Source organism: Haliaeetus albicilla, chromosome 7, assembly GCF_947461875.1.
Source record: "Haliaeetus albicilla chromosome 7, bHalAlb1.1, whole genome shotgun sequence".
NCBI lineage: Eukaryota > Metazoa > Chordata > Aves > Accipitriformes > Accipitridae > Haliaeetus > Haliaeetus albicilla.
This window is the reverse complement of record NC_091489.1, coordinates 38,353,867-38,381,280: the sequence shown is the minus strand read 5'-3', so window position 1 is coordinate 38,381,280 and position 27,414 is coordinate 38,353,867. Positions and strand designations below refer to the sequence as shown.

The 27,414-nt window shown below is 41.3% G+C and overlaps 1 protein-coding gene across 6 annotated transcripts in view; it reads right to left on the bottom strand.

Moving 5' to 3' along the window:
* Nucleotides 1-27,414, bottom strand: part of RIN2 (Ras and Rab interactor 2) — an 82,616-nt gene that overhangs the window by 27,074 nt on the left and 28,128 nt on the right. For 5 of the 6 annotated variants that reach the window (XM_069787793.1, XM_069787794.1, XM_069787795.1 and 2 more), the window contains exons 2-5: nt 25,985-26,074; nt 12,655-12,749; nt 3,356-3,548; nt 2,430-2,541 (exon numbers count right to left, since the gene is read on the bottom strand). In XM_069787793.1, coding sequence (XP_069643894.1) covers nt 2,430-2,541; nt 3,356-3,548; nt 12,655-12,749; nt 25,985-26,038 — 454 coding nt within the window. In that variant the 5' untranslated portion in view covers nt 26,039-26,074. Of the gene's footprint in view, nt 1-2,429; nt 2,542-3,355; nt 3,549-12,654; nt 12,750-25,984; nt 26,075-27,414 lie in introns of those variants that run through there. The other variant, XM_069787796.1, reaches the window with a different exon arrangement.

Here is a 27,414-nt window from a genome sequence, read left to right as displayed (position 1 = left end):
GCACCATCAAAGTAGCTACTGTTTGGTTAAGAGAAAAGAGCTGTGTGGAGGAGCACATGTCTCTGCTAAAGGCGTTTTCGAGAACATACTGATAATCCTGGTGGTGGGTTTGTTTCTGTATTCCAAACGTATGGTCTAATTCCTGGGAAACAGATCAAGTGTGATTAGAATTGCACAATGTTTTGCTAATAAATCAATAACTGAGGCTTTGTTTGCCCCGTGTACTAATATACCTCATCTTAAATCTCTCATTTCCTCCTCTTGCATTCCATTTACTCACTTGTCTTCTCCCCAGATGTGTTAGCACCTAATGGGAGATAAATTTTTATTCACTTTAAGAAAACCATTTAACCTGAAAATCCTTTAAAAAAACCCCTCAATACAATTTTGCTTCATGCCATTGCCTTGCACAATGGGGGAGGAAGACACAAGCAATGCCTTTCATTTCCCCCCCCCTGCTCCATACCATTGTTTCTTATTGATATAAACACTTGTTCACAGTCATAATGACATAGAAATGATTGCCACCTCACTTACATTAAGCTCTCTCTGATTCCAGTGGCAAATCTCACCCAATGACTACAAAGATAAAGCAGAAGCAGCTCCTAGAGTGAAACAATCTAGATCTTTTGCCTCTAGACATGACTGAGACCAGAACAGAAGGAAGACCATTTATGAAATACAACTGTAGTGTAAGACAGGTTCCTGAAGTACACAAACACCGGCCTCTTGCAGCCTCGGACAACTTCTACAAAGTGGTGAACGTGAAATCTGTGATTGCTTCAGCCCATCTCTGAGTTAGAAAAGCCAGATCATGAGTGTGAATCTCCGGCTGGCGAGGTGCGCACACTGTCACTGCTTCACTGGCAGAGGAATGCTTTTGAAATTCATCTCCCAAGGAGAGTACCTCCACTGCTGCAGATGCTTCAGACAGCTGGGCTGAAACAAGGCAGACTCCTGGGCTTGGTGGGGAAAGCCAAAAACCATGCAGCAGCTTTGGATACCTCAGCAACGCCTCTCAGTGAGTAGTGAAGGCATACTTTTGTCAGTACTCCATGCTGTAAGGCCAGCTTCCCCATGCCAAACTTCCAGTGCTACTGACAATAAAGTCTGCACATGAACCAGAGGAAAACTTAAGTCACGTACCGATCTTTTATCCAACCTTTACACTCAAAGACAGGTCAACCTGGCCATTTTTGTGCCCAGAAAGAGGGATTTCTTTAAGAGAGATACTACCAGTGAAGACAATAAGCATGCAGGTGATCTGGAGGCGAGCTAAGAAAAGACAAGTGTTCAGATCCCTGACTACAATTAAAACCTCAGTTATGACTGGTGAGTAAAAACATCAGTAGATACTTCCCCCTTGTGGTAAAATATTATTCATGAATATGACATATTATTATTTTATTTTCTAGATGGAAGAGAGGGAATTCATTAGTATAACAAGCCTACAAACACAGCCTTAGATCCCTCTTAGATCAACTATCATTGATAGCTTTCTCTTCTCTTTGCCATGCCTTATTTGTTAACTGGAACCAAAACAAGACACATAGAATTAACTTCTGTTGCTGGGTGTGGGGAAGGGAGAGGTAAAAAGGAAAAAAAACCCAACTAAAATTATCTCAGTTTACTAATAGAAATACAAGTTAACTATAAACCCTCTGCTTCAGAGAAGTTTAACTGAAATTGTTGCCAATTTTCTCCAGCTTTCACTTTCTTGTTAAAATGAACCATTTGCTCCACTTGCAGCTTCTGCACCACATACACTCACCAGCTGCAGCTTCCTTTTTTCATTCCTATCTCTCAAACATATTTTTCACACCCTCCCTCTAAAGAGATGAGGGCAGTATTGTTCTGAAACTGACTGGAACTCTAACATTTGCTCATTTCTGTCAGAAAACAGAGAGCAAGTATAGTTGGAATTAAAGGAGAAAAAAATTGATCTCGCATCAGAAACAGTGCCAAAGGGTTAAAATCCATCTAGTTATTACATTTAAAAAAATCACCCCCCCCCCCCCCCCCAATTTGTAGACAGAGAGCACTCATGACATAGTTGCACCCAAGAACAGTCCCCTGAGTACAAGGAAATGCAAGGACATGTCATTAATGGGGGACAGAATTAGAGGTGTTCTGTGCTTCTACAGAAGAGGGTAACTACCCATAATAATCAATGAGTCCTGGATTCAGCAAGGTACATAAAAGAAATATTCCAGTTGTGTCCAGCACAGACTTAAGGGTTTCTGTATATCTTCCCTTCTCCAGGATATGCCTGACCTACTGGCAGAGCCCTCCTCAGGGAGCACTGTAGGCAGTCTGTGACACTATTTGCATGACTTTGGGTATCTTCTGCTGTGCATTTCACCAATGCAGAGTGTTCCTGGATCATACAGGGTGACAAATAGCTGAAAAGTACATAACTCGCAACTTACTGTATGTGCTTTCTTTTACTGCAAATTCTTTTAGGCAGGACCCACAGTCACTGGGCAGACGCAGAGAGATGACTTTCTTCTGCAATCTTGGGGATTTCCTAACCAGAAATATCTGTTGTGGAGAAGGCAAAAGGACATAGATTTAGCTTCATCACAGATACCTTAGAGACAGATTATAGACAAAAGGAACCAGAACAACTTCATGATCTCCAATCTACATAAAACATCTCAGAATTTTACTTGGACCCGATACAGTAGCAACCAACGGCTTGGTGTAAGATGGCAGCAGAACATTTAGCAAAGCATCTCATCCTTGTATAACAGACACACATGACACCAAGTCCATTATGCCCTTCTCTGAGCTCTCCAGTTTAACACACAGCAAATCCCAAGGTTTGAGTCAAGCTGCAGAGTCTGGAAGAGACTGATGGTGGAGTGCTCCTGTGTCCCACCAGCCCATTCATGCAATCCTGCTGCACCAGGATGAAGGCAGCATTAGAAACATGCCATCAGCCTTATCCAAGCAGACAGGGCCCGGTTTCCATCATAGCAACTTTAATGCAGGCACCAGAGAAGGATAAAATTGCTTTCTCATTATGGGGGAAATACATCTGTTACATACAACCCTGGTTCGCAAGGTCCAGCTTTGGAGCTGTAATTGCAGCAGTCTAGTTCTCAGCTCCAGAGGACCCCAAACCAGTCCCCCGGTGTATCAGCTCAGGTAATGGGTCACAGTCCAACTGGTCCAGCTGCCAAGTGCTCAGGAAGCCCTTGATTGGATATCCAAAGCACAAAAGAAATGGGGGTGCAATGTTGGTTGGGTTGGGTTTTTGTTTGTTTGGTGGGTTTTGTTTTTTTTGTTTTGTTTTTTTTTTTTTTTTTTTTTTTTAAACTTGGATCAAATATATTGAAATGTAATTTCTTACCCCAGGAGGCTGGGCCTGCAGAATTTCCCTGGCTTCAGCATCATTCAGACCAAGCTGCAGCCACACAGGGTGAGTATGGAGGAGCTTGTCCAATATGCTTAGCTTGTTGGATAGGCTGTCATATCCAGAGTCCCGGGGGCAGCTTTTTACATCATTTTTCTCAGGAGAGACATTATCCATGTCCTTTACTAGACTGTGAAAAATTTAAAAAAAAATTAAATTAGACATGCTAACCTCCTATAAACAATCACTCAGTTCAGCAGAGTTATCACAAAGCTAATGGTGCTGCTGGCACCCTGGACTGGTATTTCTCCCACTGAGAATTCATACAATTTGTATACACAAAAATTCTCTTATCCATAAAATTTCTTTCTTTCACTTATCCTCAACTTAACAGCTAGCTTTAAGATAAGCCTTAGCATTCTTCTTCTAGCTTGTTGAAATTTGGCAGTCTGTTCAGATACAGGTGTATATGCATATGTGATCAATTGAACATTTCACCTCCTTTCTTTATTATGTTCACATTTGGAAAAACTTCTCTTCAAAGGTAATTATACAATTCAGAAATTTTTATTCCCAAATAGATTGAAAAAGCTGCAACTTACAGAAATATTCCTCTGTCCTGCTTGCCAGAAAAATCTGTTCAATATTCTGACAGTGCAGCAACTCACTACCTGTTGGTGATCACTGCGCCAAACGCAAGCACTTTCTCTGTTTGCTTGTGGATTATTTTCACAACAGAAGCCCACAAACTAGCATCACTTCATCTTATCCCTGGACTACTGTCTCTGCTCCACCAGCCCAGTCATCTTCACAGCTGCGTATCCATCTTTATTCCCCTCTATTAATGTGTGGTCAGAGACCTCAGTCAGGAGAAAGGGAAAGGACAAGGACAAAGTTAAATGCCCTAAATAACCCTCCCTAAGGCACAGCTTCACTAAGAAATCATCCTAAGTGGTGGTAATTTTTTTATGGGCCATGCTCCAAATTCTCTAAATATTTACATTTTTTCCATTTTATTATGAAAGGTCCTTACCTCACATTTTAGTACTACACTGCCCAGGATCAGAAGCAAGTAAGGAATTGTATATTTATGCTCTTAATTCCTTTGGCTCTGGATCGACTCCTATGTGAGGAATAAAGGCTAAACTAAGTGTGAATGTGGCAAACTAGTGTAAGGTTAAAATTTATTTGGGGCAGAGCAGCTAAAGTTACTGCTAAACTCAGTAGCGAAGTACAGTTCCTGGAGGCTATAGATACTTGTTATGCATTAAAAATCCAAATAAATGGAACACTTTGAGAACTCCTTTTGTTATGCAAAGCTTCGCCATCATTCATATAATACAGAACACCCAGTACAATTGGACGTGTGTTGGTGGTTCGAATTCCTCATCTTTGAGCTAGAAGTACATCCTGCGATTCTTCCAGTGCTAGGAATCACTACAGAACAGCTACTCTGGTAACAGCTTCCTGATGACAATATTTAAGCATAGACCAAAAATGCCCTGCAAGCTCAAGATCTGACCTGCTAATACATCAGGCACAGAGGTTGTGTTCTCCCTACAGACCTTCTCTGATGGCAGAAGAGGCCCTGAGCAGCAGAGGGCAACACAGCTGCATTTCCCCACTGCAAACTGTCTCGTAGCTCTTCTCAACTTCGTCTTTTGGACAGGCAGTAAACATCATTAACAGCGTTTACCACCTTCGTTATGCCAGTTACTGTACCCAGAGCAAGTGGGTAGAGACTTCACAAGCACAGGAGCACTGAATGCTTAAAACCAAACACAAAAATCTGCTCCCCCCCCCCCCCCCCCCCAATAACACTACCCCAAATGAAAACCCACCAAAACAAACAACAAAAACTCCAACCAACCAAACCACTTTTTTTCTAGCTTTGGTCAGCTACTTGCAGCATCTCTGGACAGGGCTAGAAAGGAAAGTAAACAGGATAGAGAACTTTCACTGCATGATCAGATAAGAACAGGCACAATCACTCAAACTTTTCACCACTTCGATCACCAGATCACCTGTGTGCCTCTCCCTTCCTTTTTGTCCTCTTTCTCAGTTTGCTTATTTATGATGTGATGCCTTTTAGATTTGCAAGGCATCTAAAATGCAGATGATCTTCCCTCCCCGAGTGTCAAAAGCTGTTAGTAACTGCCAGTATACCTTCAAGGGGCACAAAATACACAGAAACATGTTGTGTTCAGAAGGGAAGTAGTGTTTACATCAGTTATGACAGGGCTCTGAAAATGCCACAATAGGAATCCTGGGTTCCCCTTTCAACCATGGTCCCAGCAGAACCTAGTGTAGTAATGTATGAATCTCCACAAAAGTCAAATCATGAATCACAAAAGTGTTTTCATGAGCTGTACCTCCAGTAAGTATTGCTTGGAAACTTTCCACTCACCTTCAGAGCCAGTTAGCAACGTTACAAATCAAAGATAGCTGTGGCAAAGTGCAAGTTATACACCGACACTGCCTGCAGGCTTAACAAGATATAACTTATTTTCATTCTTTGGTCAAGAGGTGGAAACTAAACATGTTGCAGAGGGAACATGTCTGCAAGGGAAAAAATTTTAGAAATTTACAGTTAAGAAGAAAGTTACATCACATGCAAAACGAGGTGCGTGACTGGTATCTGCTATAAGGCCTGGCACTGCTTGCTACCAGGAAACAACCTAAAGCTAGTAGGAGTTTGCACACGTATGTAGGGTCACAGTGTTCCTCTTCAGTGTGTCTGGCTTAATGTTGTCAAATACACCCAAACCATTATAAATCGGAAGATTAATTTGAACAGGGAGCTGTTGGGTTTTTGGAACCTCCAGGTACTTATATGCACAATCCTTCCCACATGCTGGGATCCAAGGAGGAATGCAACATGTGAGCCCACACCTTACTAACCTAGATATACACGCACCTCCTTTTTGCAGCTGCTTCTGCCCCCTCAAGAAATAAGCCAAAGATTATAAGTATCTGATCATGATGAGACTTTCTGCCACTCCTAAACACCACCAGTTCAAATGACCCCTGTTTTGGGTTTGTGTGGTGGGTTTTCGGTAGCATGGAAGGGGCTGCAAGGGTGGCTCCTGTGAGAAACTGCTAGAAGCTTCCCCGGTTCCAAGTCAGACCCACCTCTGGCCAAGGCTGAGCCCATCAGTGATGGTGGTAGTGCCTCTGGGATAACATATTTAAGAAGGGAAACCTGTAGCAGAGAAGGGAGTGGAATGTGAGAGAAACCCCTATGCAGATACGGAGGTCAGTGAAGAAGGAGGGGGAGGAGGAGTGCCAGAGGAGGGGATGCCCCTGCAGCCCCTGGTGAGATGGCAGGCTGTCGTCCCCCCCAGCCCACAGAGGTGAGCGGGGGAGCAGATGCCCACCTGCAGCCCACAGAGGAGCCCACGCCGAGCAGGGGGATGCCCCCAAAGATGGCTGTGACTCCATGGGAAAGCCTGTGCTGGAGCAGTCTGTTCCTGAAGGACTGCAGCCCATGGAAGGGACCCACACTGAAGCAGTTTGTGAAGAACTGCAGCCCGTGGGAAGGACCCACATTGGGGAAGTCATGGAGGACTGTCTCCCATGGGAGGGACCCCACGCTGGAGCAGAGGAAGAGTGAGGAGTCCTCCCCCTGAGGAGGAAGGAGCAGCAGAGACCATGTGTGACAAACTGACCCCAACCCCCATTCCCCTGTCCCCCTGCACCGCTGGGAGGGAGGAGGTAGAGAAAATGGGGAGTGGAGTTGAGCCTGGGAAAAAGGAAGGGGTGAAGGGAAGGTGTTTAAAGATTTTGGGTTTACTTCTCATTATCCTGTTTTTATTTGATTGGTAGTAAATTAAACTGATTGTGTTTTTTCCCCAAGGTGAGTCTGTTTTTTGCCCATGACTGTAACTGGCGAGTGATCCTTCCCTGTCCTTGTCTCGACCCATGAGCTTTTCTTTCTGTTTTATGCTCCCCATCCCACTGGGGGAGGCAGTGAACAAGCAGCCTCCTGGTGCTTTGCTGCTGGCTGAGCTGAAACCACGACAACCCCCATGCACCTCAGCTAGATCAGTACTAGTATGTTACTGCAATCTGCAGGCAGGTAAACTAGGAACAAACAACACTTCAAAATATTATTTCCTATCCACATAATAAAGAAAGAGGCAGAGAGAACTATCAGACCTGGTGAACTCTGGCAAGAGCATAGTTTGGAAAAATCATATCTGGCAAACCACATACAACCTATGAGAAGCCAGTTCCCAAGGTCCAGGCAGTTAAAAGTCCATTAGTCTGTTTTGACAACCTATTTGCAATGGTCTAGCACTACTGAGCATCATAGTCTGAGTTTGTTTTTCATTCTTAAAATTAATTAATGATCTGGGTGCTAAACACACAGTCAAACCCTGACACATAGGAGTTCTTAAAATTTGTCACGTCTTAAAGTTAGACTGTAAAATTATTTGAGACTGGGATGTGTGTGTAACTTCTTTGGAAACAATCGCATGGAAAGAAGGACCATTTGAATTCCTCACAATCACCTGATTAATTCAAGTGTACAGAATAAGAAGTTGCTGTAACCTAAACACTAGCAAAATATGCTGTATACTATGCAACAATTAAATTTCTCTCCTGGTTTTACTTTTAGGTTTTTGGGGGGGTTTGTTTGTTTGGTTTGGTTTTTTTGTTTTTGTTTTTGGTTTTTTTTTTTGGGGGGGGGTAGGTTTTTTTTGTTGCTGTTGTTTGGGGTTTTTGTTTTGTCTTGTTTTTTTTACAGCGATTCCCAATAAAAGATAATCTGACTAGCTCACGTTAAACTCAAAATCAAGACACAAATCAACCTCCATGGATGGTCTACTTTAATGCAGGGGCACTACACTGGTTCCTCTACAGTGGGAGAGGAGTTTCAATGCAACTCACAATGAATTAAAGAAAATACATGATTCATGCAAGTTTCCTTAGATTTTAGAAAACCCATAAGCACGTGGGAAGTAAACAGAGGTAACTGCCAAGACAAACAATGCTGTGCTGCATCCTCATTAGACTTAGCTCACAGTAAAGAAGACAAGGAACAGGTTGAAGCCTGTAACCAGGATTATCCTCTCCCTTATACCCACAGGGCTATAACATAAACCTCCATCCTGTATCTATGAAGCAAATGCTCCTGCCCTCCTGCTCACTACTGGAATTTTCTTTTGGTCTCAAATCCTACCTATGCCTCTTGCTCTAACCTTGTAAAACCTAAACTTCTAACATTTCTCCCTTTTTTTTTTTTGTGTGGGACTTTGGATAATGAGCCAATCTGCTCTCTGAAACTACTGCCACTCTCCCCAACCTCCTGCATTGACAAACACTGGCTTGAGGAATGGACTTTTCTCTCTTTGGGATTACAGACACAGCAACGGTGCATCCAGCTTTCGTGGACATCTTCTCAAGACGACGAATGCTGTTACATGGGTTTGCTGTGTTGAATTAAACTAAGCCAGCTGCTGTAGGATTTACACACACACTTCCCTCTGTAGAGGAGCTTACCCACCCTTCTGAGGGCATAAGAGGAGTTGTAGGACGAACCATCAAGATTTGAGGGATTCAGTCTGCTCCCACACTACGGAGAAGGCTGGTTATCAGCCCACATGAAAGACCAACCCTGGCTTTAGCCTATCATCCCAGATGCACTCACTAGCCAGGAAGAAGGTCATAGTGAGAGACGAGGTTTGATAGTATAATGAAGATAAAGACTCTAACTTGCACTTGAATGCATCCACATTTCCTCACTCCATTTTTTGCCTGGATTGGCCTCTGTTTTTAGGGTACTTGCACACCAGGATCATGTTACCCAGGGGGAAGGAGAGAGAGAGAACAGGTCTGCTCTTTGCCCATGGCAGTAGGATGCTCAGCATCTCCCCAGTAATGCAACTTAGCAAGCCTTGCTGCGAACTCTTTGCGATGGTGCAAAGGTTTGCAAAGATTCATCGTTCTCCCACTCCATTGTTACTCAGCAGCGAGGAATATTCCTTGTTTCTTCCCCAGTCACAAGGACAATTAGAACAGCAACAAGCAGGTAAAGTGAATCTTTCTAAAGTTTCAGATGAGCATGAACCTTGGTCCAGTCCCACCAAAGGCTCCCCACAGTTAACCCAGTTTGATTCCCCACTGCAAAAGTGCCTGGATTTCTGTAAATCCTGCAATCTAGCAGGCCTTAATCGCACAAGCCTAGCCTATCAAGCATCAGCTGGGAGAGGGCATAAAGCCTCTACTGAGCATTATCTCCATTCCTCAGCAGCTGGTCTGTCATTTTCTTCTCCATGCCATTACAGCTGAAGGGACAGGACAAAGCTGCTGGGGAAAAGGTTACCTGTCAACAGTAACAGAAGCAATTCACCATGCAAGACACAGAAGACAACGCTACTAAATAACTACTGTGGAAAAATGTAGAAGACACAGGTGTGAGGGCTGCTCAGTGCAAAACATATGGGAGGGAGCAAAGTTCTGCCCTTGTTTCTGTCATGGTGATTAACAGAGCAGGAAGGGAATATGCTGTAGCAGCTGCCACCACCAGCAAAGCATCCCTGAATCTTTCACAGGCACCAAATGTTCCAGGAAGACTGGGGCTTTACAGCCTTCCCTACAGAGGGACAGCAGTGAGTTTTTTCCCCCCTCTCCATCACTGACAAAGACAACGGACATGCAGGGGTCCTAGGGCCCTCAAGGGAGACCAAGTACCTCCTAAAAGACCACCTGGATGCCACCAGCCACATCACATGTGCTCCCCCACCCTACGTGGACTTGGGCTGCCACTGCATGCAGAAGCTCTCCAGTTACCCTTTCAAAGGTCACCAGTACAGCGCAGATCAGAAATGTATCCCATTTATGCCCTTTTCTGACAACTCCACTCATTTGCATTACTGAGATATATGCCTGTGCTGGGAAAAAGTCCGGGCATCAAACACCGTGGAATACCGAAACAGATGGCATGAGCATCCCACTTAAAACACATTTTTACAAGCCTCTTTTTTGCCTGGCTTTTATATGCTTACAAGCCAAAGTTGTAGGCCCAGTTATTTGAATCGTTCTCAGTGTTACTTGGGCCATAGATGTAAAAAGGGGAGACAAGTCCAAAATATAACTGGGGGAGGAGCATAAATCTGAAAGTCACTACACAACCACAAAAACACCCAACCAAAGACCAAAACCAAAACAACAAAACCACACACCACACCACTAAAGTTGCAGACACACAGTTTCATGCACTTATTTTTCTGAATACAGTTGAGAGCTCTTGCAACCACTGCCTTTCTAAAACTGTTCTGGGAGATGTGGATATATGCTAAGGTGAAAAATGAGCAAGGCAAATAGACATTCCTTTTAGCTCAAATTTCTCTAGATGCAAATCCAAATGTCACATCATGATACCAACTTCTGAACAGCAGAACACACAATAATAAAAGCAACCTACATTAATTACGAAGTTTTAAATTAACTACAAAGAAATAAAGTTATGATAGTAAAGACATCTTTATAGGGAGTCTAGTTTAAATAAGAACGCTGGAAAACCTTAGTTGAAATTTCTGTAATCTTGCTCTGTAGTTCTACATAAATAAAAGATATCAGTGCACAACTAATTATATAATTTATATCACCTTTGATACTTCTTCCTTACATAGAAGCACACAGTTTAGATTTATGTAGTCATACAAAAATTGGCCTTAATTCATTTATTCAGATTTCATATTTTACATTTATCATCTTAAAAGTGACAGAAAAGAATGAATTTCTTTTTTTATTGGATGGCTATTATTTCAATATGAAATTGAATTCAGTTATATAGTCATGGAAAGTGCATTATTCACTTTATGTTAGCTTTACTTATATATTCTAATCAAAATATATTTTGCACTCAAAATTAACAAAAACAGTTAAAAATTAATTTAAAAAAATCAGTACAAAAAAATCCCCACGGTCAGTAAAATGGGGAGATTTAATTGACTGTTTCCAGCTAAGTGTTTCCACCAGGATTTTAGAACCAATAGATCTTAGTCTTTCATGCATATGGTGTATTCAAAGATACAAGAAGCCTCTTCTTAATTGAAAATTAGCTAATAATTGTTGAAATTAATTAGCTGAATCTACCAAAATGGAGAAAGTAGCCTTCCTGCCCCTGTAAAAGAGCTGTGCCTTCAAAAGCTTTAAAACTTGAATAATGCATAACCAGGGACATAGCCAAGGACTTTAATTAGTTCAGCTGTCTCATGTTCTTTACCACTTGGGCAACAAAGCTGCTGCTCAATGTTTTATTTAAATAATTTAAATATATATTGTAGTAAGTTCTAGCACATTTCAAAAGTATTTATAGAAAGAAAAAAAAAAGCTAAAAAACACGGATGCGATTCTAAATAACAATTTATCATCCACTTCATTAACTCACTGCCTTGAAGAACAAAACCTACCAGCTCCAGAGCTGGCCCAGACTGTGCAGTCAGATAAAACGGAACACCTGCATTGGTTGCTTTCCTCTTGCAACAAATATTTCAACAATAAGTATAAAAATGTGTTCTCTTGTTAACACAATGATTAAAATATTGAATATCCTCCAGATGTCAATTTAATAGACATTACCAATCAAGCACAACAGCCATAGCAAAGCCAAAATGCTGGGGTCCCACTATGCCCACTTAAAGGTACAACTTTAACATTACAAATTTCCACAGCCCACATCTACGTGGCATGATCTATTTTAAAAAGCCAGAACTTTTATCTGCACTGTAATATGCATCTCAATTTTAAGTTAAAGATATGTCCCCATCTATTTAATTTTTTACCTTTTTTTTTAATGTGCAAGATACTCACATGTAAATGAACTTAAACACATAACCCGCATAACCATCAGCTCCCAACAGTCAATATTTTACTTCCTAAAATAAATCATGTTATTGTATGTTTAATCTTCACAGAGCCACTTGAAGCAGCGGACATTTTTAGTCTTTACAGCCTGAAAGCAAAGCTTATTACCACAAACAATGGGAATTACATTAGTAGTTTCCTGCTTTAGACATTCATCAGTACCCAAGATTTGTAGCAAGGAAGTAGAAGTGAAGTTCAGTTGCTTTTAGAAGATATTAAGGCAAATACACAGAACAACTGAATCTCTGGGTGCTCCTCCTGCACAAAAGCAAATTCCTTGAATCAAGAGCAAGACAATCTATACCCCCTATGTTGCTAGGACGAAAACTGCTAGGACATAAGTCACCCAAGAAGAGAGCACAATGAAAACATTCCTGTCATGGTACACCTCCAGGAACTATGAAAATAAACATTTTAATCACCTTCGCAAATCAGCAGATTCATCTTCCACTGTGAGATCTGTCTGTACCATCTCCTGTTTCAGTTCTCCGATTTCTGAGGCAATTGTGTCAATGAGCTAGAAAGGGACAAAAATAGTATGACGTCAAGTGAGTGGAAGAGGCGTGGAAAAGAAGCCCGGGCAAGTTTAGTCACCAGAGATCACAAACTTTTTTTTTTTTTTTTTTTTTTTTTTTTAAATCGCATCCTATTTGGACTTCCCCTTGCAAAGGAAAATGTAAGGGTTGGGGCCACTTATAATCGTTCTTGGAGTTTTGTGCCAGTACAAAACCTTCCAGGTTGGCTAGCTGTTTTATTTGAATATATTAAACCTGCAGCCTCAACATATTATACAGCAGCTTAAAAGAACTAAATTATTTGATCGTTTGTAGCATTTCCTTTCTCAAATAAAAAGATATAATTAGAAGAGTTCCATCTGCAAGAGTTATTTCAGAAGGGACACTCAGCCAGCATTACGACATTGTGGTAGATGAAAAGTAACAAAGCAAGAAGGAAATGGGTGGCTGCTTTTCACATTAGGTCCTGGACTGCACTCGAACAGAACAACTCAATTAAAAGAGAACTGCCTTGTAACACTTCAGCTCAGGTGGAACACAATCCTAATTTTGGACACAAGGACAAGAACTCATTTTAAAGCAGGTGAGATTAGCACTAGGGCTGTATCCTGAGAAATACAGCATTTGCTAGCCAGATGTCTGGGAAATGTTTTGTTGAGGAGAAACCAACTATGAAGTTTGCAAAGCACGCTGTCTTGGACATTCTTTGCGGCAACTGCATCAAGTTTGCTTGACACACTGCACCATGACAGTATATAAACCCTGGCAGTATTCCCTCTCTCCTGCCTGTAGTGAAACTTAATGAAAAGGTTTGCAGTGATGCCACCTCCTCTACCACCACTCCCACACCTCAGAAGAAACAAAAACCCTGGCAGATGAAGTAAAAACAGCTTTCCAGTCCAAGTTAGAACAGCCTTCATAGTCACCCACAAGACACAACCCTGAGTCCCACTAGTGTTTGGTAGCTCAGTACAGCAGCATTTTCAAAGAATTGCAGGCAACATTCTCCTATACTGTTTTATTGGAAGTTTTCCTCTACCTCAAAAATTCACACCCTCCTTTGCTGTGCAGCATTATTCCAATCAATTCAAAAGAAGTTTCAATTTCTGCTTACAATAGGCCAACACCATTAAATATACCTTAAGTGAGAATAAATTACCATCTACTACATCCACACCATAGGTTTCTTTCTGTCAAGATCAGAGCTCTCAGCCATACTGTACCACTGGCATCACAGTTTACAAAGATCTTCCACCTGCTGACTCTCAAATACCCCCTGAGTCACTGTGGCAAGATGTGAGCAATGTCTTCCTGACCATGACAAAGAGCAGCAGGAGGAACCCACGTCATCCTGACGGAGCAGCCTTGCACCTCACTGCAGCACTCGGCACGCCCATGAAACAGCACCTCCTAGGCATGGGTAAATTCATTCCTCTTTCTGCATAAGGGATGAATCCAGCCCCCACATTGGCTTTACACCATGAAAAATACACATGCCACTGCTGTCAGATGAGCCTCACTAGAAAGCCATTGCATCATCATGCACATCTGACAGTGGTTATGGACAGCAGCATCGCCTTAGAGGGAAGCTTTGACCTGGATGCTCAGAGAGCAGTACCTGGCTCTAGCCAGTACACAGCTGACTGCATCTTGCAGATCACACTGCATTGTTTTTTCTCTTTTAAAGCCTCTACCGCCTTAGCATCATCATCCTTAATATATTTATTCTTGCAATCCTCTGAAATGCAATACAGCTGCAATTCTCACTGACCTGATGGAGGGGGAGTTTCACACTATGGTGTGCTGCCCCCGAAGAGGGAGGTTCCACTTCTTCCCTTGGGCTGGCTTGGCTGTTCATCTAGCCCTGTTAGCTGCTTCACCTTGCTAAAAGGTTGGAAGACCTTTTCACCTTGTATTTTTGTTAGTTTTCTGCTGGCTTAATGACCTGAATCTAATCTCAGAGGGGGCCAGACAAGCTCCAGAGCAGACACCAGGAAACGGAGGACAGCACCAGGCTAATAGTACATTTGCCCCTTTCAGCAAGTCACTAGATCTCATCAGCCCCAATGTGAAATCATGCTCTGTTGCTCAGGCACCCTGCAAATAGCCCAGGTTTTGCGCTGTTTTGTGCTGACCTTGGAACACAGAACCTACGCCCCAGTTTAGGTACCCCAAACTAGCCAATGATTGGATTAGCCACCCAAAACTGCAATCTGACCAGGACACCCCTGGAATTCAGACCACCCAGGTCTTCCAGCCATCTACTCGGTAGCAGGAAACATGCTTTTGGGCTGACACTTCCTAATGGGAAAAAAAAAAAACCCAAACCCAACTATCCACAGGGAATAAAAAGCTGCACACCCCTACCATGCACTGTATTCAAAGTGGGTGTGTGCACGTGACAGTCTAAGAAACAACTCCCAGGATATTTAAATCAAACATTTTTCTGTTTAAAGTAACACCTGAAATTATGACAAGCCATGCCAAGATTTCAAGTCAACCATTAAACAAATGAAATTTAAATAAACTTTTTAATCATGTGGATTGCTGTTCACGTTTTAAAGAAGAAAGCAACTGATCTATGGAAAGTCTTTGTCTACAAACCGAAAGTGCAGCTGATAGACTTAGCCAATTTTTTTAACAGCAATCCTTCTGCACAGTAATCCTTCTGTACCTGTAGAGAGAGAGGTATTCACTAATTCAGTTCAACAGTCAATGAATTCAAAACAGAGAAGCTGACTACAAGTGTAAAAAGACAGGAAAATTGCATTTCTCTTCCAAGCTTTGGCTAAGCAGTAGAAGTGGAAGGATCAACTCTCCTAGGCCTAAATCTCTGATAAGCAATCCATTACAGTCTCTAGCTACAATAATCACTCTTGAAACTATTCAACCAGTTTCAAACATGAATGTGCCCTCATAAAGTTAGTGTTAAATAACTAACAGCATTCTAAAATACAGACACAATGGATTTCTTGTTATTTGTATCAAGATGTACAAAACACAAGTCAAAAAACCCTAATAAATATATGTTTGGAAAGAAATACACAATTTGCCATTTTTAAATATGGGGTGTGACACCAGAGCACACCTTTAGTGAACAAAATCCATTCCAGGTTTAATTACAGCCTATCAATTACTTAAATTAGGATTTCCTCTTCCTGGATTAAAATCACATTTCACAACTGACGGCACTTCACAGTGGAGAACACAGCCAAGAGCTTGCTTTATTAAAGAGAAGAAGTTCCAATGTCAAACAGAAGAAAAAAATACTCACTTTTAAGTACCTGCTAAATTTCTCCAGTCTTCATTCATTATTAGGTTTGCTAAGTGCAGTGAGGTAGTCAAACAACCATACAAGTTGTTACTGCTAAATAAGATATAACCCTGTTGATGTAAGTCTTACTATGTCTCTACAGCTTTTGTAGCCTTCTTATCCCTTCTGCTTCTGCTGAAGCTTTTCATTTCAGTTCCTTAAAAGAGCTTGTAATTGCTCAGCACAATCTTATGTTTGCTTTTTTTACTCCTTTATTGTTCACACCTTTACCTACATATCTTGGCATACATCTCACCACTTCCCTGACCTATATTTTTCTGTCCTCCATTCAGGAGCAACATGTTTCAACTTAGCCCCTTTTTCAAGTATGCAAACACAAGACTTGCAAATTGTAATTGACTTCAGTGCCAGGATATTGAATTTTTAGATTAAGAAGTAGATGGACTTAAATTAAGGCAATATCCTTCTCCTCCCAGCCACACTGAGCACTAGTTTTGACCTTCCATATTAGCCTCCGAACAGTAGGTTTCTCAAATTAAATCTTCCCAGTCTCTCTGGCAGCTGAATGAGTAAAGTGGAATTAATTCTCTGTTTACTGTGAAGTTTCTAGTATTTTCAGATCTCCTAACCTCCCAACTGCTGCAATAAGGTAGTGTGCAGCCCTTCCTTGCTGCAGCAACTCTCTGCCAATGTTAAAACCTTTCCAAAGTTGCACCTGAACGCAACTGAGAATTGAATTATTATTTGAACTGAACAGATTACAGCCTTTTCTCTCTTCCCACCAGATAGCCACAAAGGCTCTAACATTGTCTGTGGAGTCATGAATGCAGCTACATTCAGGAACAGAACCACCTTACGTGCTTCATCCTGCAGTAACATTTAAAACATTAACTTTTCTAACGGATGAAGCAAGGCTCAGTTTTAAATCACAGTATTCCCTGAAGATGCTTCCTATTCACTGTGAGAATGTTAAGTTTTTCAAGCACCAAGTAGTCATGAATATGAGCAATTTAGCCAGCTGTAAGTACATTAGGGCTTCTTGTCATGGAACCATCTCAGAAGGAAGGCACCGCTAGTCGGCTACCAGCACACAACATGAGTCAGCACCTGGAGTCTCATTATAGATGGCAACTGATTCACAATGATCTGCAACTATATTTGACCATTTAAAGTAGGAACTCGTGATGGAAATCATTACCTGAAGTTCAACATATTATTAAACACTATTCAAGGATTTAATCTGTTAATGAAACAGACCTACTGTAGGTAAGAGCTCTGCCACATGCAATATTGAATAAGGTCAGCAGAGCAGCCTTTTCATTGAATTAGCAGCGTAACTCTACTCCAGTGCTACATGCGCTGGTCACGCTGTCTGATCCCCCGCTGCAGGGGGATCACAAAGGGCCCAGGGAGAGCATAAAACCAGAGGAATCACCCCAGCCCCGGCTCCTTCCACTGCATGGAGCATGGTAAAACCTAAGGCCAATGGCACAAGCATCTTAAAGACAGTCTCAGAACAATCAAGCTGGAATTGACCATCTATTCGTTTTCAAGGGATTATCATCAAACTGCTGAAAAGGGTTCTCTCAGCTCTGCCTGGCAACAGATGTGTCTCAACAGCCTTCCTTGGAAAGTCAGCTGTTTGCTTAAGATTAAAGTGGAGCAGGAGACAGACTGCTTGGCAATTCCCTGGCTTCTTCAAATAAATCAACCATCCAAACAGAGAAGCTGATCAGGAATAAGAGGAGAGCAAGTCAATGCTCCACCTAACTCCCAAAGTCTACCCCGCGTTTACTTTCCCCGGACCTGCACTCGAGGAGAGGGAGGGAGCCAAGATGCCTCAGGAACGCTCATGTGTGGTGGTCTGCAGGCTGGGCACGGGAAGCCAGCCTGATGCTGACCGCACATCCCACCACAGCGGCTAGTGGATTTGTCCATAACTCATAGAAGCTGTAAAGATGGCAAGGGGGAGATTTTGGCAGCTGGTTGGAGACAAAGAGGCACTAGGTATCGTGAGAAGCAGCATGAGAAGCACGTGCTTCTGCTTCAAAGACAGAAAGGGGAAACAGTAAGCAAAGCGGAGCAACCCTCTATTCCATTAGCAGCTGCTTTTGAATCATAAGCTGCCAGCACCACAGCCCAGACTTCTTTCCCTGCAAAAATTCCTATACTAGCAACTGCAAGAAAGCTAAACTGCTGTTCCCCATGAACCAGCTGCTAGACACAACAGGATGAATCAGCTCTGCGGAAGTAGCTCCTCTTCATGGGCAACATCACCTTAGTCTTTGCACCCACAAGGCTAGTTGTAGCCATAAAGAACCATCACAGCAGCAAACATGCCCTGTTCTCCAACACATCTACAGAGAGCAAGTGGCTCACAGGCCAATGGTTTGCACAACAAAAGTCTTTTTCAGCATCTTTCCCTGAAAAGTATAGAATACAAGGAGCTCTCCACAGAAGCATCCATGGGCTTTCAGCCACCCCCTCAACACCTGCCTTGCTGTGTTGCTACCTGGCTGTTAACTGACTTAACTGTGTTAACTGGATTTGACCAGAGTTGGGGGGGGGGGGCAAGGGAGAAAAAAAAAAAATTCATGAAACAACTCCCTCCCAGAAAACAAAATCTCTGGGCACTACAGCAAAGAATTTTAACCCAACTTGTACTAACAGCACAATAACATGCTCAAAAATTCAAGCTGACACTCCACACTTCACGCTATCATTTCATATATTGGTTTGACCCTGGAAGATGGAACGGATCTACAATGCAAAGGAATTTAAATACTGTATAACCTTCCTACATTGCGCTTGTTTACTTGTACCTAAAAGCTAACCGTGGCAGTATGTTTTCTGATGCTTTCCAACATTCAATTTACCTTCGGAAGTTATTTGCAGTTATTTTTGTATGGCTGCCATGTTCAGCCTCTTTAACACAACTGCCTTTTACATCTTTGTCTGGGAAAGGTACTTGCTTATATAAGATTAAAGTTCTTGAAAACAAATATTTTAAAGTGGGGTTTAACTTATTAATGCTTTAAATCAGAATAGCATAAGGCAAGCACTGCAGAACAGTTTTATCCTGAAGACGTTGTAATCTTAACACTTTTTAATTTGTGTGTCTGCCTTGAAGAGAACTTGCCAGAAACTGTCTTTCTTGAGAGGAATTTTTATGTGTTTAGCAATTTTATTTTTTGTTTTTCTAAAGAGAACTTAAACAAAATGGCACATTTCAAGCAGTCTTATGCTCACATTCTCTTCTAAAGGCCAAATTTCTGGAGTATACTACATATCCTCCATGACACAAGGTAGTCTTCCCTTAGTCTATGAAAAGTCAGTACATCCTGGACAAGGCAACTAGATCAAGTGCTTAGCATCAAACCTGAACCTGACCTACAAAGTCCCCCAGAACAGAACACACTCTGCAATCAAACTGACTCATCAGCTACCAGCAGGTACCACACCTGAACTAAAACAGTCATCTTCAGGAATAAAAACCTCATTTTTTTTTAATAAACTGCCAATATTTGTTGCAAATGGCAATTAATTTTCCTTAAATTCTTTTTCATGGGGAAAAAAAAAAACCAAACTACTCTTCTGATTTAAAAAAAAAAAAAATTCTTTTGGAGTTGCATTATTTAGGTATCCTTGCAATTAACTGACATATACTGTTACAACAGCACCTGAAAAATAATTTTTCGTCAAATAACATAAGGTGTACTCATTGATTTTATGACATAGTTTCTGAGGTATTTAGGATCAATGAAATTTCTGGTCATTATACAGTGTACATGATGCTTGCATGATTAGCATCATACAAGATGAGCTGTTAATAATCCATTTCTACAAAACGCAGGAAGGACCCTGGTTGTGTACTATTATTAGATCCAACCCTGAGAAAACAAGCAGCAGCAGAAGGCTGCCTTGTTCTTAGTGGAAGGCTCAGAACATTTGAATTCGTCCAACAAATTTCTCTATTCACAAAGAGTGCGATTCCTATTTTGCTGGAAATAATGGGAAAACTCATCTATTGGTTTCAACAGACTTGAAATCAAGACCATAAGAGGCAGTTTCCAAAGGAAAATACAACAAAGTGGATGGATATATTTGCCAGAGGCCCCTGTTAGCATAAAGAAACATATATGAGCCCCAAGACTTAAAAAGTAACCTGAAGAAATCTGTAGCGGATTGTTTAGGACTATGAAATAGATATTACCCTGCTACGCTACAGAAAAAAGAGGTTTACATGAAAAGAAATGTATTTGAAAGTATGACATCTTCTCAGGTGGTAGATTATTTAACATTTAAAAAACTCACAAAATTAAAAGGAGACCTTATATAGCATGATAAGTAGCCATTTTTGTGTCTAATGTTTTTCCTTTGGAGTCTATTTCTGATAAAGCACTGTTCTGTAAGTTAAAAAGAAACTACAATACAACCACTGTAAACCCAAATAATAATTATGACTCAGCATGAATTCACATAGCAGCCCAGTACAGTATTCCCTAACCAAACCTATCCTAAACATTAGATTGCCACAAATACCCATTTACTAACTGTTTACATTCCTAAACTCCATGAATGAAATAATGAAATGCAAACATCTTAAACCACAATGTTTCCTTTCACAACATATCACGCCATGCTTATTGCCAACTGATTCTTCATTCAACTAGACTGATCTCAGCTTTTAGAAGCTGGCAGGGGTGACAATGTAATTCCTACATACAGACCACAAACATATCTCAGCTCCCCAGTGCTCTCTCACCAGAACATATATATTCCATTTTTATGTTTTACATCTTTCAGGATGTTATATAAGCAGCAAAAATCAGAGCAAGCATGTTCACTAGAAGCAACACACTCCCAAGGAGCTACAGTCACCTTTTTTCTTACTCATTCAACTCATGAAGAGTTTCCCAGTCCCAAGAGGAAAACAGGTGGCTTTGACTTGATGTCTGTTTCAGGCCATTTTTCGAAAAATCACTCATCCGACACTGCACAGCAACTGAATTCCTGTTTTTTGTGTTGAAATGTAAATAAGCTTGTACAGAAAATTAACAAAACTGCCATCTTTCTGAAAGCACACTGATAGAGTCAGCCAAGGTGACCACTGCAGAATGTTTCAAAGCCCCACAATTTACAACAGCTAAAGAGAAAAAGGTAAGATCGGTGCTTCTAATCTGGCAAGGGAACATGGGATGAAGACAGCAAGGATCAGTATAAGACTGGACAAATGAGCCTCAGCATTTACCATCCCCCCTCCCCCCATCCTGCCAGCATCTCATTTTTCATTCTTTCTGGAGACCTGCATCCTCTTTGGCATCACATCTGTTCCTTCCTGTTTTGATAAAGCAGAGCGTAGCAACCCTCAAAGAGCACCCTGTGTTGACAAGGTGGCAAAGCGCCAGAGATGAGCCAAACTGGGAATGCTATTTCTGGACTTGTCCAAATGTCTGAATACAATCAAATATTTTTATACATGGCTGCCATTTCTGGTTATTTTGCACAGTGATATATGAATTCTCAAGACCACTAACGTTATTCAGTGCCTTATTCATCAGTAAGCAACAAAGTTTTACCTGATGTTTGATTTTGGGACAGAAAAGCTTTAATGGTCTAAAACCTCTGATACCAGTTCAATAAAGATTGGAACATTTTAACGAGAAGGAGGATGGTTCAGCAAAAAGGATGTTTGTCAGACATACATGCAGTTCCTTGCTTTACCACAGACTCCCTCTGTAACCACTGGCAAACTATTCAGTCCCAGAATTACCCAAGCCTAACTCCATCTTTGCTTCATTTTTACTACTTGCTACCTCTGAGCCTTCATCAATTGCAAGGTATAAAGACTCCAGAGAATTTAGCCTATAAAACTACAGACCTTTGCTCTTTGTAAAATGGGGACAACACTGTTTTCATGGCGTACTAAGCATCCAAAAAATCAACGTGAAAAAACTAAGGGGTGGTTAGAAGCTACAGCAATGGGAACTATTTAAGAACCAGAAAGAAAAGTAAAGTTGGAATTTCCCACTGGTATTTGTCAGTGAATTTTCTCATAAATGTTGCTGATAGTTGTAAGATAGTCTTTTTAGATTTAAGTGCCCTGAGAAACTGCATGCCAGCATGCTGAAGGTTTCTTGGGCAACTGTAAAGTAACAAGCACAACATGAGAGCCCTATGCAGAAGTACACTACACAGTCTGTGTGTGTAGGACAGCATTCTGAAGTACAGGTCAGCACAGGTAAAAGGCTATATCTTAATTACTAGGTCTCCTAAACACAGACAAGCAAATTAAAATAATGTAAACTGAAAAAATCTGATGTGCCAAGTGTTTGCTTTGCTAACTCATCCAGCTGTAGCAAATGTAAGTTGTCACAATTTTACACATGTGGGGGAGGGAAAGAAAGAGAAGGTAATTTTGCTGTACACACAAATGCACACATATAGACACCGGGTGCACTACGCACAGGCTGGATACATTGACTGCCTGCAGTTTCCAGTTCAACACTGTAGGTTCGGAACGGTGGTCCAACAGTGCAACTTCCCAAAGATGGTGACAGGTTTGAAAAGGTAGCTTCAAGGCATCTTTTATTCCCAGTATTCTTCAGGCCATTCCTCTGTCAGGCTGTCTTATAGGAAAATTTAGGACAACCTTAGTTTCTTAATTGACAATATTTCTTGTGGCCTTAAGAGTTTGGTGTCTTGAAATTGCTCCGGCATACTGCATTCATAATCATTTTGAGTAGCTACAACCATCACATCATGAACAGGAGGCACACAAAATAGCTATTCCAGCATCTATGTTCCACACAAGAATTACTTACACAAGGAGATACCAAAAGCCTGCAGAAAATGACATGGGCACTTGTTTACAGTCCCACTGACATCGTGATTCCTTCAGCACACACGTAAGTGACAACCTAGAAATACTCCTCATAACTGAGACAGTTGCTTGCTATGACTTGAAAATATGACCTTTCTCCCTATATGCCTGTGGACTGCCAAACAAGGATAATGTTTGTGCTTATGAGATACAAGATGTAACAAAGGTGTGTTGCAAAACCTAGAAGTGGTTCCTGTCTCCAGAAGACCCTGTTTATTGCTGACCACATGAAGCTCTGGGCAAGCCAAAGAGGAAAACATGTTGTCACTGGAGCACTGATCATTTGTTTCCTAAAGGTTGGCTTGGTAAGATTGCCTTAAGATAAAGAAAACACGCAACACATGAAAAACGCTTCAGTGTGCTTCTGTGTCACTACAACAGTACTATGAAGCTGCTGACACAGAAACTGGTCCTGCACACTGCACTGGCAGTCATTATAGCTCTCCATGTGCTAAAGGCACCAGCCACCACTTGCTTGTTCCCCTTTGCCTGTAACCTATCATGAGCGTATTTATCATCTGCTAGAACACCCACCCTCACCCCTTACCCCTCCAAACATTATGATCAGATTCAGGCAGCAGAAGAATGGCATTTCTGTCCCAGAGGAATAGAGGGAATGGAAACAGCAACACCTGCAATGTGTGGCATGGGACCAGTGAGGAGAGCATGGTGCACTGGTAGCAGCAGAGGCAGCAGGAGCTAGGAACAGTCAGTAAAGTGGCAGCTGCTTGCCACTACTTAGAGCTTTGGATGATCAATCACATTTGCTGCAGTACTAGAAAAAAGAAAAGCAGTACGCTTTTTCTTAATATAAGCTGAGATGGCAGCAAGTATTAGCATCTTTCACTGGAAGAAGCTACAGCAGGCAAACAATATTCTAAGGGAAGCAATCAAGGTAAGTTAATTCAGTGCTCAGAAGCACCTGTAAATTTTGATTGCTCCCTAGAGCAAAGCCTTGCCCAGCAAGACAGCCACTGTAACCCTGGCATTATATAAAAAGCAAAATTCTAGTGCAGAACAGACAAGTTCAACTCTGTTGTATTTAACCCTGATGCCAAGCTGGTCTATGTGACAGTTTACTCTCCTCCTCACATCAAAAAGATACACATATCTTCCTGGCCAGTGGCAGGACACCACAGTTTGATAGGTCAGCATACTTTCAGTACAGTGGCACTGCCTGGACACTTATTCTCCCTGTCCTGCTCTCTAGAAGTATATGGTGTTTGCAGCTGTACTCACACAGTGCACATGAAGGCTTTGTTAACTACATTTCAGATCAACTAATCCTTTTTCTGGAAGAAAATTTTAACTACAACCTTCTCTACAATTAACTTCAGCACTGCCTCCAGACCTCCTCCATTATTCATAAATGAAAAAAAGTTAATGGGATTCAGTCGTCTTTTGAAAACCGTACTGATAACTCCTGCCGCACTTCTGCTTTTTGTGATGCCAACCTGAAAGATGACAGTTCTCCAAAGTCAGTCTCTGTCATATAAAAAGACCAAGACATGTTCCTACATTCCCCCAGAAAACAGTAAGCTCACTGCAGCCCTGAAAGCCCTCTGACTGATTCCCCCAAAGCCTTAACAAACATCACATAGAGCAGGAGGCAGGAGAGAGGACACTGTAACCCATGCTTACTTTTGCAGTGTGATTGTTCACACCTGAGCTAAGCTACTACTGCTCAGCAAATCTGGGGCCAATCATGCAAGTTAACTCTGCAGGAAATACTGGGGAAAAAGCAAAATTAACTCATCAAGTTTAATCCTTGACAGAAGTTCCCAGAGACAGAAGTGATTTATAACTATGTAGAAGTGAAGATGATCACATAAGATGCACAAAACCTAATGACTGCAGGCAATGAATCTGAAGTACATCCTTTCTCATGCAGTTCTCAAGGTTCCAGTTTCCAGCTATAATGAGGTTAGCGGGACAAAAATCAGATATTCACACCCAAGGAGAAATGCATTTCTAAAGAGTTCCAGGGAGTATTTGAAGGTGCTTCAACAGAGGGTTCTACCTGCCTGCATCTCTGAGTACCACCTCAAGTCTGGAGAGGCCTCTCTACCCATGCCTGTATTCCCAGGTGTTTCCCAGGGGCATTAGGAGACCATATGTTGCATCCTGCCTTCCTGGCTCCTTTTGTACATTGCCATGCATCAACTCCATTCTGTGATGGAATGGAATTGAGGGGAGACAGAAGGGCTCTCACCTGAAACATATTTCTCACTGGAATATGCTGTATTAGGTGTGCTGTAAGCCACACGACATCTCAAAACAGCCCTCAGAACACAGAAACAGTAAATGGAATTATTCCCATTTTCTCTCTATAAGCACATCCATGCCAGAACAGAACTACCAGCTTTCAGTGCCTGTATCATCCAGGAAGCTGGGCTTAGTATCTTAAGGGAGGAAGCATTAGACTCTTTTAAAAAAGTATGTAGGCACCCAAAGACATAGACATCTGCCTTGCTGCATTTTTGAGAGTACGGCAGTGAGCTAAGCACCAGCTTCGTGTTGATTTCAAACAAGATGCACTTAGACTTTAAAAAAACCAACCAACCAAAACCTACAAACAAAGCAAAACCACCAAAACACAAAAAGGACTGAAATATACATTGAGAATACAAAGACAGTATTCTTTTGAGTGTTCAGATTACACAGAAACAAGGAGCTCCCAACAGTTTTTCTTAAAATAGGCAAGGAAATGAAACCAATTTTCAATCCAATAATGGAAATCATAAACCTGTACCACAACTTTAAACTACACAAATCCAGTTTATGAAAGCTCTAATAATTTTATGCCTGTGCATAATAAAGTTCTCAGCATTAGCAGCAAAGAAAGCCACAAGCTGTTTTACACCAAATATCCTATTTGGTGTACAGGAAAGTGATATACACATGAAATAACTGGCTAGTAATCTAACCATGAATACCACCTGTAAAAAGAGATGCTTAAGAAAGTGCTTCCCATTTTACAGAAAAGGCTTGCTACATATCACAGACTGTACTGTGCATTCTGAAGCACTCATTTCACATAAAACCATGTGCTTTATGTTCTGTATAAATATCCCATTTACCTTAAAGAAACTTCCTCTTTTGTCCAGACAACGGGCTTTCATTGTCAAAGACATCTTCCCCGGGAAGACTCCACTGTATGCCTTGAACTCCTAAAAGTAGAGACATTTTTTTAATGGTTAGTCCAGTCTGTAGGAAATTCCTTTCTAAGCCACAGAAACAGTCACAACAAGCCTTATGCCAAAACCCTTTCCGTCAACAACATGATGCCATTTATTTCCCACCAGAGTCCTTACATATCCCTTTAGTCTATTATTTTTCCATAAATTGGTTCAAAAAGACAGTGCTACTCAGAGTTCCACGTTTCTGCCTTCTCTTCACAGCTGATCGTGTAGCTGTGAGTAATTTTAATGTGCTCATTAAAAAAAGAATGCTAAAAACATAATGATTACTTTGTTTGTTTGCTTGACCTCAGCCTGAAGTACAATTAGAACAAAATGTTAGATGTCATTACAATCTGCTTTCAAATATTACAGTATTAATACAGGGGAAAAAAATTAAACATCACCCTCAAGGGAGAAAACACATTACCATGAATGTAAAAGAAAAAAAACAAAACCCACCCTACAAAACCAACCAAACCAACCAACCCCAAACACCCCCTAAAAAATCCTGCTTGAAGTTCCTAAAATGCAATTAAGTCTTCCAAGAGTCATGTCCAAGTGAGAAACTGAAGATGCAGTTAGTAAGAAGCTGCATTTTCTACTATCAGGTAAACTGAACGAATGGTTTAACACCCAGATGAATATAACAACACATAACTAGAACATAGGGACATAATCAGAAATATCATGGGGTGATCTTGAGCTGATTAGTAGAGTTCCTCTAAAGTCACAACCAATTCACACCAGTAATTTGTGAACAAACTTCTGAACTAAACAGGAGCCAAGTTCCATGGCTAAAAAGTCCTTCTACAATTTTTAACAGCGAGCTTATAATTGCATTTAAATAGCCTAACTCTTCTCCTCGCTCACACATTTACTGACCACATAGTAGGTATTTATGTTGGAAGTTTCAGTTACCCAAATGGTAAATATTGCAGGTGCAAAACATTATAGATTAAGATAGAGGCACAGCTTTTGATTTGATACAAGCAGAAATTAAAATATAAATGGCAGTGAGCAGCAGTGAAAAACAAGTTTAGTGGCATGGCTGCAGATGGAGCTTGAGCAAAACAAAGAAGCTGGGACAGAGAATGCTGACAGTTAAAAAAAACAAATTTGACACATACCCGCCTGCTCTCCCCCCTGCCCTGCGCACACATACATACACACGATTCTGCTTCCCTCTAATGCCTTATGAGAGGGCATCAACAAGGGTAAAACAGGATCGAGGAGGAAGGAAGAGCTTAAAAGAAAAAAAGAGTTAAATGAAAAGCTCTGGCAAGCGAAAGTATTGGAAGAGGGTAAGAGGTAGAAGCAGGGGAAAAAAA